This window comes from Phalacrocorax aristotelis, chromosome 16 (assembly GCF_949628215.1).
Source record: "Phalacrocorax aristotelis chromosome 16, bGulAri2.1, whole genome shotgun sequence".
Lineage (NCBI taxonomy): Eukaryota > Metazoa > Chordata > Aves > Suliformes > Phalacrocoracidae > Phalacrocorax > Phalacrocorax aristotelis.
In genome coordinates, this window is record NC_134291.1 from 6636472 (window position 1) to 6650305 (window position 13834).

General features: G+C 62.1%; 2 protein-coding genes across 5 annotated transcripts; both read right to left on the reverse strand.

Annotated features, from left to right (window-relative positions):
• Positions 1–248: 248 nt before the first annotated feature.
• Positions 249–9075, reverse strand: TTYH2 (tweety family member 2). Of its 4 annotated transcripts, none has more exons than XM_075111025.1 (14): positions 8842–9071; positions 8084–8256; positions 6729–6840; positions 6075–6295; positions 5888–5983; positions 5725–5797; positions 5541–5610; positions 5324–5379; positions 5139–5231; positions 4960–5052; positions 4726–4868; positions 4398–4583; positions 4182–4260; positions 249–2253 (listed from the first exon to the last, which is right to left on the reverse strand). In XM_075111025.1, the coding sequence occupies exons 1-14, from the start codon at positions 8968–8970 to the stop codon at positions 2173–2175; spliced, it is 1605 nt and encodes a 534-aa protein (XP_074967126.1). In that variant the 5' UTR covers positions 8971–9071; the 3' UTR covers positions 249–2172. The 4 variants fall into 4 exon arrangements, with proteins under 4 accessions (XP_074967126.1, XP_074967125.1, XP_074967124.1 ...); XM_075111023.1 differs by lacking the exon at positions 249–2253 and adding an exon at positions 2280–3246 and having other exon boundaries at positions 8842–9074; XM_075111026.1 differs by lacking the exon at positions 249–2253 and adding an exon at positions 3267–3398 and having other exon boundaries at positions 8842–9073.
• Positions 9076–10105: 1030 nt separating this feature from the next.
• On the reverse strand, positions 10106–13283 carry RPL38 (ribosomal protein L38). The gene is made up of 5 exons (XM_075111229.1): positions 13173–13283; positions 12929–12962; positions 11980–12040; positions 10605–10727; positions 10106–10184 (listed from the first exon to the last, which is right to left on the reverse strand). The coding sequence occupies exons 2-5, from the start codon at positions 12929–12931 to the stop codon at positions 10159–10161; spliced, it is 213 nt and encodes a 70-aa protein (XP_074967330.1). The 5' UTR covers positions 12932–12962; positions 13173–13283; the 3' UTR covers positions 10106–10158.
• Positions 13284–13834: the final 551 nt, after the last annotated feature.

The following is a 13834-nucleotide window of genomic DNA, read 5'->3' on the forward strand; positions in this document are numbered from 1 at the left end:
GCATGACACCCCGCCCCCCCAACCCCCCAGCCAAAACACTCCAAATTGCAGCCATGGGATTTAAGCCCTATGAAAAACCGCTTTGACTGCATGAAGTGCTGGGACAGTGCTTGCAGCGATGCCTTTGCACTGGCCATGAAGAGTCCCGGCCCGGCAGAGCCGGCACACCAGGACGGTGTGCAACTCGAGCAGGGCAAGCGAAGTAGCAGCAGATGCAGGGCAGCCTGGTGAAACCCACAAGGAGGAGATAAGTTTAGTACAAGTGTTTATTGTCTTTTCCCCAAAGGGCACATACAAATCAGGCCGGACTCCAGCTCCTGGAGTCCTATTGAGGTTAGTTCACATGCGTTTAAAAGTTTAAAAACTGCTCTTCTACCAGTACCGTTACATTAAAACATTAAAAGCTGGGGGGGGAAGAAAAACAACAAACAAAAACCCAAACCCAAACTAATCAAACCCCTGGAAGTTTCCAACAGCAAGTAATGCTAGTCACACTTAACACGGATAGACGACGTTAGGGGACCAAAGGGTATGTACAAGTTATCTTTAAAAGACACAGTGAGTCACTGCTATCAAGTAAGACCCCCCGGCTCTCCCGAGGGTGACAGCCCCTGGCCACCCCGGGGTCTGCCCAGCTGCAGCACTGTTAGTCAAAGCAGGGAGGAAGGGATGGATTGCCACCACCAGCAACACAGGAGGTGGCTGCTAATTGCAATCAGAGGGAAAGCCTTTGCCCTCCCGCACCATGGGTACAGCCTTTGCAGTGGGGAAGAGCCCTGGAGCAGACCCAGACCCAGCTAAGCCACTGCCACAGTGCAGAATGTGGTTATGAGAGCTGAACTCGCCCTGGGAGGGAGGAGAGGGCCCAGAGGGGCGAGCGGGCAAGAAAACACCCATCAGCCTGTCTGCACCCTTTGGGCTGGGAGATCTGGCTCCATCCCCAGTCGGTGGGATGGAGCAGGAGGCTCTCCCTGCCCATGGTGGAGGGGTTGCTGTGGGGAAGGAGCCTTTGCTTGCATCCTCCCGAGGTTCCCAGGGCAGCCTGTGCTGAAATGGGCAGCCACAAAGGATCCGTTTTGGCCCACGCTGGTTCCCCCGGCTCCTTGGCTCCCAGAGCTGCACCCTGGCCTAGACTGAAGCCCTGGCTGCCAGGTAAGCCAGGCAGGGTGGCAGGAGTATGCCTTCCCTTCCCTGGGACTGCATCCTGCCCCAGAGACACCTGAGTAGTCCCTGTTTCCCAGGGGATTCGTGCTTACCCCAGGGCTGTCCTGCAGAAGGAGGGGAGCCTGCCCCAGCCCACTCTGCCGGTCTGCCTGCCCCGGGGAGTCAAACCACCAAAAAGAGCCTACAAACCAGCCAAAAACCTGCTAACAACATGCACTGCAGTAAAACCATGCTGGGACAGAGGCAGTGAGTCAAACTGCACCTCTGCCCTGCAGAGAACTCATAAAACCCAGAAGCAAAGCAAAGGAAAACCAGCAAGGCCAAAACATCCCTAATTCTACAGTCTCCGAACCCAGGGTGGCTCCAGCTGGGGCAGGGGGCAGTGAGAGGGGAACAGGGAGCCGGCTCTGCCCGTGCAGAGCAGGAGCGTGGCAGAGGGGAGCAGCTGGTGTCACCATTGGGGGGTGGCAAGGCCGCCGTGGGTGCCGGGAAGGGGCTGGGATCACTAGTGGTTGGTACTGCATTGCTACGGGAGTGAAGGAGCTGCTGCCCCGGACCCCTCCCCGAGGGGCTGGTGCTGGGGGCAGCCTGTGGTCCCAGGCTTTGCACTTCAGGCAGAGGGAACTGGAGAAGGGTTCCCTCCGTGGCATAAAACATCCCCGAGCTGCTGTGGACGGGAAGGGAAAGGAGAAGCCAACGCAGGGCTGTGAAGCATCCCCGGTCTTCCCGGCGCACCGGGAGCCTGGCCGTGGCACTGCCCCGCTGCTGGCTGGCCTTCGGCCCCGGAGTTGCTGTCAGCCCTAAGGCAGGAAGACTTGAGACTGAGCGGAAGCTGCCGAGGGGAAGAGAAGGGTGCACAGAGCACATGGTGGGCACAGGGCTCCCCACCGCCGGGGCTCGTCCTCCGGCTGTGGGCTTCCCACCGTGTCTTTTCGAGGTGTCTTTGGTTTCCGTTACAGAAACGCCGGTGGCATTTTCTCCTCCCATGAGCTGCTCGGGGCGAGTGTGTTAGGCTGGGAACTCAGTATTGTGGTGCCTGATGTGCTCATCGGTGACGGACAGGTAGGTGGCTCGCATGCTCGGGGAGTACTGCAAGGAGAGGACATGGGTGTCAGCGCACCCCCAACCCATGGCACACCCCGCGGAGCCCCCACCAGCCACATCCAGCGCAATCCTGTGCTGCCACGTGCCGCTGAGCTGCCAGAGAAAGCCTGAGGATGGAGTGGGAAGATTGCTTCCTGTTTGTATTAATCCCCAATTAATCTGCCATGCTGCCATGGGTAAGGGGGGCAGACTATGGTCACTGCCTCTTCAAGGACTGGAAGAGAAAAGACCCACCAGCCAAGATGCCTCCTGTGCCTCAGATTCTGCTCTGATCCTTCCTGCACTGCCAGGACATTGCCCAGGTTTGTCCTCCACCTTCCCAACTCCAGCCTGGCAGCAAATTCAGCCCCATCACTGAGTCTGGATGCATCCGATCCAGACGAGCTCGCACCAGGATGCCAGCCATAGGCTTGAGCTGCCCTCCCTGCACTGCCACGGGGACAGTGGCACTGCAGGCACCGGCTTGGGCTGGCATGGTGGTGGAACAGGATGGGGTTCAGCCCTGACACACGGGAGCACCCAGGCTTGGTGCTGGGTCTCTGCGGCAGCTGAGCTGGGTTTTGCCCCTGATCTTCCCTGTCTCGGGGTGTGCCACGGCTCACCAGGTGCCTGTGCCAGCAACCGCTGCAGGCTGAACCTCCCGGGGCTCACCAGGCAGGGCAAGGTCCCCTCGCTGCACTAGGAAGGGGGCAGCGGCAAGCCCAGGGCAGAGGCCAAAACCTCCAGCACCCTACACCCCACCGACATTTTGCAGGAAGGAGGGACACCCCAGCCAGGCATTAAGGAAGATTATTCTGAGTTTGTTATTTTGGACCGTGAAAGTCCTTCCTCAGGGATCTGAATCCTGGTTAAATTAGACCATTCAGGGCGGGGAGAAGTGCTCAAATTAATCCCCCCCTCAGGGAAGAAGCTCGCCAGCTGCCAGGTCTGCACAATCGGATTACAGCCTCCCGCGCTGGCGCGGCTCCACGCTTTCACCTGATGGCAAAAATCTTCCCTGGAAGAGCCGAATGTGGTGTCCCCGCCACGGCAGCATGTCCAGCCCCACCGCGGTGTTACCACCGTGCCCGCAAGGGCTGAGCCGGCGGGGCATTACTGCTTCGGGTGGAGGCATCGAAGCAGATTAAATGCTGTCAGAAAGGGAAGGGGAAAAACTGCACCGAGAAGGGGGATGAAGATGGGGATGGTTTCCATTCCCAACATATGGGAGCTGTACAGCCTCTTGTACCTGGGCCACAACACGAACAAAATGTGGTCCTGTCCCTCCCGAGCCCCCTGATTTCTTCCCAAAAGCAAACCAGCCCCATGGGAAAGGGGATGGAGGGAGGCACTGAGGCGAGGCAGGAGGTGGGGAACCCAGCTGCTGCCCCAGGATGAGGAGGGAGAAGGAAGCGGATGAACTTACTCTTGATGGGCAACTTAGCTCCAAAATAATTGATGCAAAAAAAAAAAAGACAAGACAAGAAAAAAAAAAAGCAGGCGTTAACAGACAGGGTGGGTTTAAACAAACAGCGAGGAAATGTAAACGTGCACGGGTGACTGCGGAAAGCACCCTTTGAAAGTCAGGATAAATAAGAAATAAAGCAGAGAAGAGCAGCTGAAAGGAAGGCTATTTTGGTCTCCTCCAAGCATGTGGTTGGTGACCTCTCCCTGCAGCCTCCACGGGCCAGCTGGGAACTGGGTTAGCAAGACGGGCAGGAGGGATGCGCTCGCAGATGGGGCACGTCCTCTGCAAGGGCAGGAGGAGGGGGCTGAGCTCACCCACCCCCCATCCCCACCCCAGCAGACCTCATCAGTGCCCTGGGCGAGTTGTTTTTTGAGGAAGCAGAGTGGGCTCCTTGCCACCCAGCTAACCACCCCCCTCAGCCCACTGGGCATCACAAGAAGGACTTGGCCTCAGCCGTCCACCGTACCGTGGGAGGAGGAGAGCCTCTGCCGATCAGGGGGACGTTCTCGTAGCGCGGGTTTCCACCGAAGAGCACAGCTTGGTTCCTGGCGGGGGAGAGCCTGTCAGAGTGGGGGGCATGGCAAGACCCCACCATTGTCCCATGCCCCTGACATGGAGTCAGGCTCCATCCCTGAGATGGGGGGGACCCAAGGGTCAGCACCTCCAAGGAAGGGGGTCTCACATGTACTCGGAGACAGGGGCGTTGGAGATGGTCTGCGCCGGGGGGTGCAGGCTGCTCTGGCTGCCCAGGCTGCTGCTGTAGCTGCAGAAGCTGCGGAGCTGCCCCCGGGCTGGGTTGTGGGTAGCGATGCGACGAGCCTGTGGGTTGAAGGGGTCCTCCTCGTCCATGTCGTCATAGTCCCGGTCCCTGCAGCGAGGCAAGGCACCGGCACTCACCCCCCCGGCCCCAAAGGCAGTTCCCCCATGCCCGGCTTGTGCCACACACGCAGCCTCGCATCCCCCAGTGAAGGCAAGGTGGCTGCGTGGGCAGCGGCCATGGACAGACCCACCGGCCAGCAAAGTGCTTCCATGCGCGTGGCGTGGCACAAATGATGGTGGAGAAGGAGGCGGCCACCAGCAGGGAGAAGAGGACCAGATAGAGCAAACCCTCCACCCCGTCGTAGCAGATGCCGATAAGGGCGTCCAGGTAGTCCTGCAGTGGGAGACAGGACAGGGCAGGGCTGGTGGCAGCAGAGGGGGTGACCCTGGGAGCTGTGACACCCCTGTCTCAGGCTCCCCCTTACCTTGTGTAGCCCCCGGCAGTCCAGCATGGCTGTGAGCTGGTGCAGGCTGGTCTCTGAGGAGTTGAGGAGCTGCTGGACCCCTAGCAGGTCCTTCTGCAGGAGAGAGGGGGGTCAGGGCAGTGCTGGGCAGGATGGGGAGCAGAGGGGGGGCACGGGATCCGGCTTCCCCAACCCCGTACCTCGGCTGTGGGGAAGAGGGGCAGTGCAAACTGTATCAGGCCCTGGATCTGGATCTGCATGGTGGTGATTGAGCGCTGGAAGACGGTGAGAGCCTGGGAGGGCGGGTGTGGGGAGCAGTCACGGAGCTGCCCAGGGCCACCCTCTGCCCCAGGCAGCACAAAGCAGGGTGCCGGCTCCCCCATACCTGCTGGAAGGGGTTGCTCAGGCTTTGGTCACAGTACAGGTAATAGTGAACCACCTCTGCAAAGCAAACGGGAGACATCGGTGTGAGCACCCTGGGGGCAGAGCGCCGTGTGGTGGCGGGCAACACAGCAGCAGAGAGCGCTGGACCCCCAGGTAGGTTTTGGGGGAGCACTGGGGTCCTGCCCCGAGCATATCTCCACCCCGTGGCTGGCTCTCACCCGCGCTGATTTCGCTCTCCGTCTGGTTCATGATGAACTTGTCTGGGGCCACACAGAAGTCGCTGGTGCCCTGTAGGGATGAGAGGGACATCGTTGGGGATGGGAAGGGTGGGACGGGTGTCTGCAGCACTCGGCTCTGCCCCGGCACAGCCGGTACCATCCCTCCCCTCCCAGCCCCACTTACCACTGCTGCTGCCGTGTCTACGGCCATGGAGGCCCAGCTGAGGATGAGCGTCAGCAGCCCGCAGCACAGCATCCTGTGGGAAGAGGGATGAGCACGCCATGGGGTCCAGCTCTGCCCTCACCGGTGGCTCCGGCACTGCCGAGCCCGCCCACGGGGTACTCACGTGGTGAGGAGGCAGCGGGAGCGCTTGGCCAGCCCCAGGCAGGCCAGGAGGCAGACGGTGAGGACGAGGATGAAGAAGAGGAGATAAGCCAACCACCTGGTTACAGAGGAAAGCTCCATCATACATGCCCACCTCCCCAGCCCTGCCGGGAGATGCTCTGGCAGCCCAGCACCGCAGCCCTGCTCACCGGTAATACTCAACGTAGGCAACGTGGCCAGCCAGCGTGGTGAGGTCGGCGCTGGTGCCCCGCCAGACAGGCAGCCCCGAGAGCTGCAGGACAATGCTGCCGGCCAACTGCTGCATGAACTTGAGGGTCTGCAGGTAGTCCCCCCGTTCAGCCAGGAGCTCCGTCAGCCGCACCAGGTGCTGCTCCAGGCCCACCTGCATCTGCAGTGTGGTGCCCGCCACCTGGGGATGGCCGGAGGGTCAGCCATGCCAGGACAATGCCAGGGGCTTCCCCACCGTCAGCCCCGCACCCGGTGGAGCTGTTTGACCAGTCTGCAGGATGCCGACCCTCCAGGAAAGCAGCCCCACGCTGACCCCCTGCGCTTCAGCCTGATCCATCCCCTGGGCCGGCCCCACCGCCGCCCCCCGGCCCTTCATGGCCACAAAGGCCCCATTCTGTGGGGTGACGTCACCCTCCCATGCTCAGCACGGCACGGCCGCCCCGGGGGCTTGGCCAGAGCAGGCAGGGCTCAGCCAGCAGCGCAGGACGCCTGGGTCCCTCCAGCTGGATGCCTCCCTCCCCAGTCCTCTAACCAAACCCAGGATGGAGGATTGACGTGACCCTGGGGGACATGGAGGGACAGGTCAGATGGGGGACCCTGCCCCATGGCCCTACCAGCGAGTCGATGCCAGTCAGGGTGTGGTTGGCGTGGTCCAGGGCGTAGAGCAGCTGGTACACCCCATCGTTGGTCTCGCTGTTCCCATAGAAGCCGATGCCGACGGCCGCGCTGTGGGCAGAGAGGGGACCCCCGATTAGAGGGGAGGGAAATGCTCACCCCGACATGAGTGCCTTGCCTTGGGGCCAGGGAGGATGTGGGGGCACTAGCTGGACAGGGGACACTCCCCAGAGCATCCTGGTTTTGGGGGACCTCCCCACCCCCAAGCAGGGCAGAGCCAAAGCAGATGGGACAGGGACAGCACTGTGGTGGGGACCTGCTCCCTGCTGTGCCCACAGGGCCTGGGGACACCCGAGCCCAGAGCTGCTCCACAGGCTGGACGTGGTGGGTTTGAAGCTCCTCCGGCCAAACCCCGAGAGACTGAGGCCTTGAATTGCGACTGTGCTGGAGGTCAGAGCCGGCTCCAAGGAGGGATGTGCCCCTGCCCCGGCCAGGCACGTGCCCACACGCAGCCGATGCCTGTGGTGCTCCCTCCCTCCCCACAGCAGACACCGATAAAACTGACAGACATCAGCCCATTCACCACGATTAGGCCTTTAATGGCTGCAAACAGGCTCAGTGTGGTTGTCGGCAGTGGGGAGTGTGTGTGTGTTTCAAAGTCCCTGGGGAGCTGCAGAACCATCCCCTGCTGCCTGCCAGCAGGCGCCCCAAGGCTGGAGGCGCGGGAGGGCCTGGGGGGAGCACGCCAAGCTCATTAGTGCCATTTCCCTGCTCTGTACAATGCTCGCAGGCAGCCATCTCGCTCCGCCCAGGCAAAACCAGCCCCTTTGTCTGGTGAGAGGGTTGTGGCTGGGCAGCAAAAGGGCCCCATGTCCCACCCCGTGTCCTCCCCACCCAGGCCAGGCCTGCTGGGGGACACACGGGCCGGTGGGGGCCCTTCCAGCCACAGGCTGCCAAAAACCGAGATGGGCTTGGAAAGCCACCAGAGCACTGCCGGGTGAAGCAGCATCCCCTCGCCTAATTGCTCCAGTTGCAGTTAAGGCCAGGAGTGCACGGGACCTGCCAGCTGGGTTATGCTGCTGCCCGCCATCTGCTCCAGGCTGGGATTAGCAACCCGGCCCTGCTCCTGCCCAGGATTAGCCGGGAAGGCGGCATGGCCGTAGCAGGGATGGGGACAGGGCTGGCCCGTGGCCGGTCCCCGCGGCTGTCCTGGCATCAGCAGCTGCGTGGAAGGAGGCTGGGATGGACCACGTTTAATTGCACAGATTTAATTAAGGCGGCTCACGGCTGGAGCATAGAGCCCCCTCGGTGATGGGGTGGGGGAACAGCATCGGGTCCCCTGCCCCGTCCTCACCAGCAGATGAGCCCAGCGGTGACGGCCATCCAGGTGACACAGCAGGAGTGGGGCCGCTTAGTCTCCGGCTCCTGGTCCCTCTTGCAGCAGCACAGGCAAATCAGGTAGATGGTGAGGAAGAGGAGGTTGAGGCCAAGGCAGACGGCGGCCACTAAGCCCAGGAAAAGCAGGGACTGGGAAGGAGAGAGGGAACAGTCAGAGGCCTGGCTGCCACGTGCCGCAGAGCGCCCGGTGGTGGGCAGGATGCGGCCACGTCCAGCGCCCCACGGGACGGTCACACGGGGAAAGAGGAAGCGTCCCCGTCCCCACGCAGGGCTGTCAAGCTGCGAGTCGGGGAGACCGGGGTGCAGCAGCCCCCTCGAGGGGTGGTGGGGTGCCGGTGCTCTGTCGTGTCCCCCCCCCCCCCCCCCAATTTAGGGATCACGGTGGTCTGTGCTGGGGGGCTCCGGCGGGTGCCGGGAGCGGGGTGCATAGCACTACCAAAGCAAGGGGTGACACCCCCCCGGGGGGGGGCGGTACTCTCGGGGGTGCTGGTGCCGGCTGGCCCGGCGGGGGGGCCCCGCGCCCCCGCTGCCTGCCCGGGAAAGAAGGGGCGCTTTGTGCGGCCGTGAGATCAGAGCTGGCGCCGGGCGCCGCCGGATGAAAGGGGCCATTGCGGGATGTAGGGGGAGAGGACCCCGCCGGCAAGCGGGACCCCAGCCCGGGGAGGGCTCCGACCACCCCCGGGGGGCGCAGGGCAGGGGTCCCGGGATCGGTACCTGCTGGTAGTCGGGGTCCCGCGGTCGGAAGGCGGCGGGGACGGGCTGGAGGCGCAGGCCGCGGTGCGGCAGCCCGTGCAGCCAGGCGGCCCACCAGGGCGGCAGGTACTCGGGGCGGGCGGGCGGCATGGCGGGGCGGCGGCGCCGGGCCGCGCCGCGCCGGGCTGGGGGCGCCGATGGCGGGGGGCGCCGCGCCGCCACGCCGCGGGGCTCCGCCCGCCCGGCCCCGCCCACGGCCCCGCCCGCAGCCCCGCCTCCGGGGTGCCCCGCACCCCATCACAGCCCAGCGCTCCCCCTATAGGGGCTCCGCTACCCCCTCCCCTCCCGGCTGTAGGGGCACAGGCTCCCCCATCCCCTCCCCACTATAGGGCCTCCGCTCCCATGTCCCCTCCCATCCCAGCTACAAGGGCACCGCTCCCCCATCCTCACCCCACTATAGGGGCTCCACACCCCATCCCCTCCCTGCTTATGGGTCTCTGCTCTCCTTTCCCCTCCCTGCTATAGGGGCTCTGAACCCCCATCCCCACCCCACTATAGGGGCTCCACACCCCATCCCCTCCCTGCTTATGTGTCTCTGCTCTCCTTTCCCCTCCCTGCTATAGGGACTCTGAACCCCCATCCCCACCCCACTATAGGGGCTCCACACCCCATCCCCTCCCTGCTTATGGGTCTCTGCTCTCCTTTCCCCTCCCTGCTATAGGGGCTCTGAACCCCCATCCCCACCCCACTATAGGGGCTCCACACCCCTTCCCCTCCCTGCTTATGGGTCTCTGCTCTCCTTTCCCCTCCCTGCTATAGGGGCTCTGAACCCCCATCCCTATCGCACTATAGGAACTCCGAACCCACTTCATCCCCTGCTATAGGGGCTCTGCTCCCCCCTCCCCTCCCCACTATATGGGCATATGCGATAGGAACGGAGGGAGACATGCTGGCGCTGCTGAGGACCTGGTGCAGAGGCCCCAGCTCCCAGTCAAGGCATGGGTGTCCCTGTCCCATCTCGTGCTTGTAGGTGCCCTGGTGGCACCCGCTGCAGGATGGGATGGCCACGATCTTCTTGGGTGCTGAGGAACACTGGGGCTTTGCTCCCGCCCCAGCGTCCCGCTGCAGGCACGCCTTGCACCCCACCGCCAGCTGGTGCTGCGGAAGCGGTGCCTGCCGGGCAGCGAGAGATCTGCCCGCTCGGCCCCTCCGCCGCCTTGGAGCAGTGAGAACACCTGCGGCTTCAGCCCAGTGCCCCTGGGCAAAGACAAACGGGACACGGGAGAGCGGTTCAGGTTTTTATTGTAACAAACATGGAGAAACCTACAGTTAAACGGCTCATTTCAGCTCCTTCACGGCCAAACCTGGGGAGGAAAGAGAGATGAGTTAATGGTTTAAAGGCATTAACGGTTAACGAAAGGCCCTGCTCACTGCCCGGCCAGCCAGCCGGGGGAATGGTGTCTCCTCCAGGAGAGGTGGAGGCTCACCCAGCGCCTGTGAGGGGCTGGGGCTGCACCACCTGCCACCGGGGGCGGGTGGGTGGCATGGCCACAGACCAGGCACTCAGAGCCCTCCTGCTCCCCACCAGTGCTGACGCCAGGGAATCAAGAGGGGCAACAGCAGGGTTTACCCAGGCAAGGAACCGACTGTGGCATCAGTTCCAGGCACAGGGGACAGTGGAACCGAGCAGGGCCTAAACGTGTGGGTGACCCCGAATGGGGCCGGGGGACAGCAGGACAGGGAGAGCGGGAGGCCCACAGGGGCCCCTCAGACACAGGGGATACCTGGGGGCAGGGACTGCTTCAGCTTCTCTGCCTTCTCCTTGTCCGTGATGACCAGGGTGTACAGGTACCGGCTGCAGCGCACCTTGAACTTCACGTTGTCCTTGTTCTTCTTGATCTTGACCGCTGCAGGATTAAGGAAGCGGTCAGCAGGACAGCACTGACCGACCCCACCTCCTCCCTCTCACCCAAGCTGGGGGGAGGTGATTACAGCCCTGCGCACCCCACCAGCACCACAGAAAACCCAAATGAAGGAGTTGTTTGTTTTCCTTTTTCTACAGGTGGCATCACTAACAGGAACAGCCCCAGTCCAAGGGCTCCACTTGCCACCTCACAGAGGTTTCTCAAAGCCAACAGCTTTATTTCAGAGGCTGTTTTGCTTCCCTGCAGCATTTCACAAGCAACATGAAATATTTATTGCACTGCAAATTTTCAGCGGAGCGTGACAGTTCACGCCAGACTTGTTATTTACCCACGTCATCTCCTGCATCTGAACAACCACGCCAGAGCTCGTAACGCGGCGTGTCTGAGCTCCGCAGCCAGGGCTTCTGACCTCCCCCACATCCCCCTAAAGCTGTTTTATCTAAGCAGCTTGCTCAGAGCCATGGTCAGTTCCTCTCCTTCCCCGGCAGCAAGGCGCTATGAGAGCTGCTGCAAAATCCAGAGCAAGTTGGAAGGCAGAGAAATGCTTTGCAACTGTCATCAGCTACAACAGTGTTTTGGTGTTGAACCATCCTTTCTCGCCCACACCGGCGAGTTAACAAAATGCTTCCAGAATAGAAGTGCCTCTCCCCGTGACAGCTGGATCCAAATAAGCAAGAGAAGAGGCAAAACTCTTCACACGTCATTAAATACTGAGACAAGGCATTTCTAGTATTTCAATTATAGCGGTCTTTGTATTTGCAACAAAAGAAAACTCAAGTTGCAGTATGATTCACTTGTCATTCTGATAGAACTCCTCAGCCTCTGAGACCCCGTAGCTTTTCAAAGACTACAGCAAGTCAGAGGCAGGGTGACATCTGCAAAGTTTCCAGCAAGCTGCAGCTGGGGCTCAGCCAGAGCACTGCAGGATAAGGAACAGCGGAAGACGGGAGCAGGTGTCAGAGCACCTGCCCCTGGGGAAGCCCGGTCCTGGACCCGAGCCCCTGCAGGGTCTGTCACAGCATCCCTCTGCCCAGAGTGGCTTTGCTCACTGACACCATGTCCAGACAAAGCCTCAGCACCATCTGTCCCTCAGCGCTTCCAAGCCAAGGAGCTCCTCAGCCTCCGTGGGGACGTATGGCCCCACAGCCCTGCTCCGGCAGGAAAGAACAGCTCCTATGCCAGAGCATCCCACCTCTCTCCTCCCCCAGAGACACACAGCAGCCTTGGCACTCACACTTTGCATCCTTCCTCCTAGCTGTCAGCAGAAAGTCTTTAATCTCCTCAATTTTGCGAGGCTGAAAAGTAAAACAAAGACTCAGTGTACAAAGAACGGCCGAAAGCTTGCTCCCCAGCTTCTGTGAACACCCTGGGATCGCAGTCAAGTCCCTACTCCTGCAGCCAAGACCCCCCACAGCAGCTGCCCCAGGGCACGGGGCATCTCTCCTAGAATCATAGAATCATTCAGGTTGGAAAAGACCTCTAGGATCACCAACGCAACACCCCCAGGCCTCCTAAACCATGTCCTGAAGGGCCACATCTACATGCTTTTTGAACACCTCCAGGGATGTGACTCCACCACCTCTCTGGGCAGCCTGTGCCAGTGCCTGACCACTCTTTCAGAAAAGACACTTTTCCTAATGTCCAATCTAAACCTCACCTCATGCAGTTTGAGGCCATTTCCTCTTTTCTCTTAAGTAACAAGTGACAGGATGAGACCAACCCCCCCCTCACTACAGCCTCCTTTGAAGCAGTCGCAAAGAGCAATAAGGTCTCCCCTCAGCCCCCTCTTCTCCAGGCTAAACCCCCCCAGCTCCCTCAGCCGCTCCCCAGCACACTTGTGCTCCAGACCCTGCCCCAGCCCCGCTGCCCTTCTCTGGACACGCTCCAGCCCCTCAAGGTCCTTCTTGTCCCGAGGGGCCCAAACCTGAGCCCAGCATTCGAGGTGGGGCCTCCCCAGGGCCGAGCACAGGGGCCCCATCCCTGCCCTGCTCCTGCTGGCCACACTATTGCTGATGCATGCCGAGATGCTATTGGCCTCCTTGGCCGCCTGGGCACACTGGTGGCTCACACTCAGCCGCAAGCTGAACATGAGCATGTTCTTCCTTGCAGGCAGATAAGGGATAGCCTCTCTCCCGACAGCAGCAGCTGTGCCCTCCCCGGCCCCCCAAGCGCCCCCTCCTCACCATGGTTCCGGCCCGGGGCTCAAAGCGCTCCAACCTGCGGCAGAAACAACCCAAAATGGCGTCAGCGCAATCCCACCGCCCAGCATCGGCCTCCCCGCGGCCGCCCAGCGCCCGCCGTCCGCCACCGAGCCCCCACGCGTCCCCCCTGATCCGCCGGCCCGCCCCGGATCCGCGCAGCCCCGCATGGCCGCGGATGGCGACGGATTCCGCCGAACCCCCTCCACCTCCACCATCCCCTACTCACAGCCACAAACTCTCCGCAGACACCGGAAGTGAGAGCGCACTTCCTCATCCGGGCCTTAACCCCGCCCCGGCAAGCGCCGCTACGGCTCGGGTGGAGGGACAGAAAGGGCGGGATCGCGATCGCGATGGCGGGTGCGGCTCCTGCGATGAGTTGGTGGGGTCTCAGCCTCTGCTCTACGGGTAATGGAGAATATGAAGCCAGCACCGGGCACTCCCGCCCTCCGTGCACCCGGCCCCTCCGTGCACCGCGGCGAGTGAGGAGCACGGGTGCCTGGGCGGGCTGTTTGCAGCCTCCCGAGCCCCAGCATCCCTCGGGAGGCCCTGGTGCAGAGCTGGAGCCAGGGATCCCCGGAGAGATGCTGGGGCTCGACCGCTTGGGTAGTGCTGTAATGGAGCAGCTTTGCCACAAGAGAGAGCTTCAGTCACGCTCAAAACCCTGAAACCACCCCAAACCCCTGCAAGAATCCTTGGGGGTGGGTGGCGGGAGTGAGGGACGCGGTCCTGTCCCTGTCCCTGCAATTTTTCGGTCCCTCTCGCCCTGTCCCCATTCTGCTGAGCCCCGCAGCGGGCAGGACCGGCATTTTGGGATGCTGGGGTGCTCAGCAGCGCTGGTGTGTGCATGCTCCAGTGCTTGGCTGGGGACAGAGGGGTCATCGAGTGCAA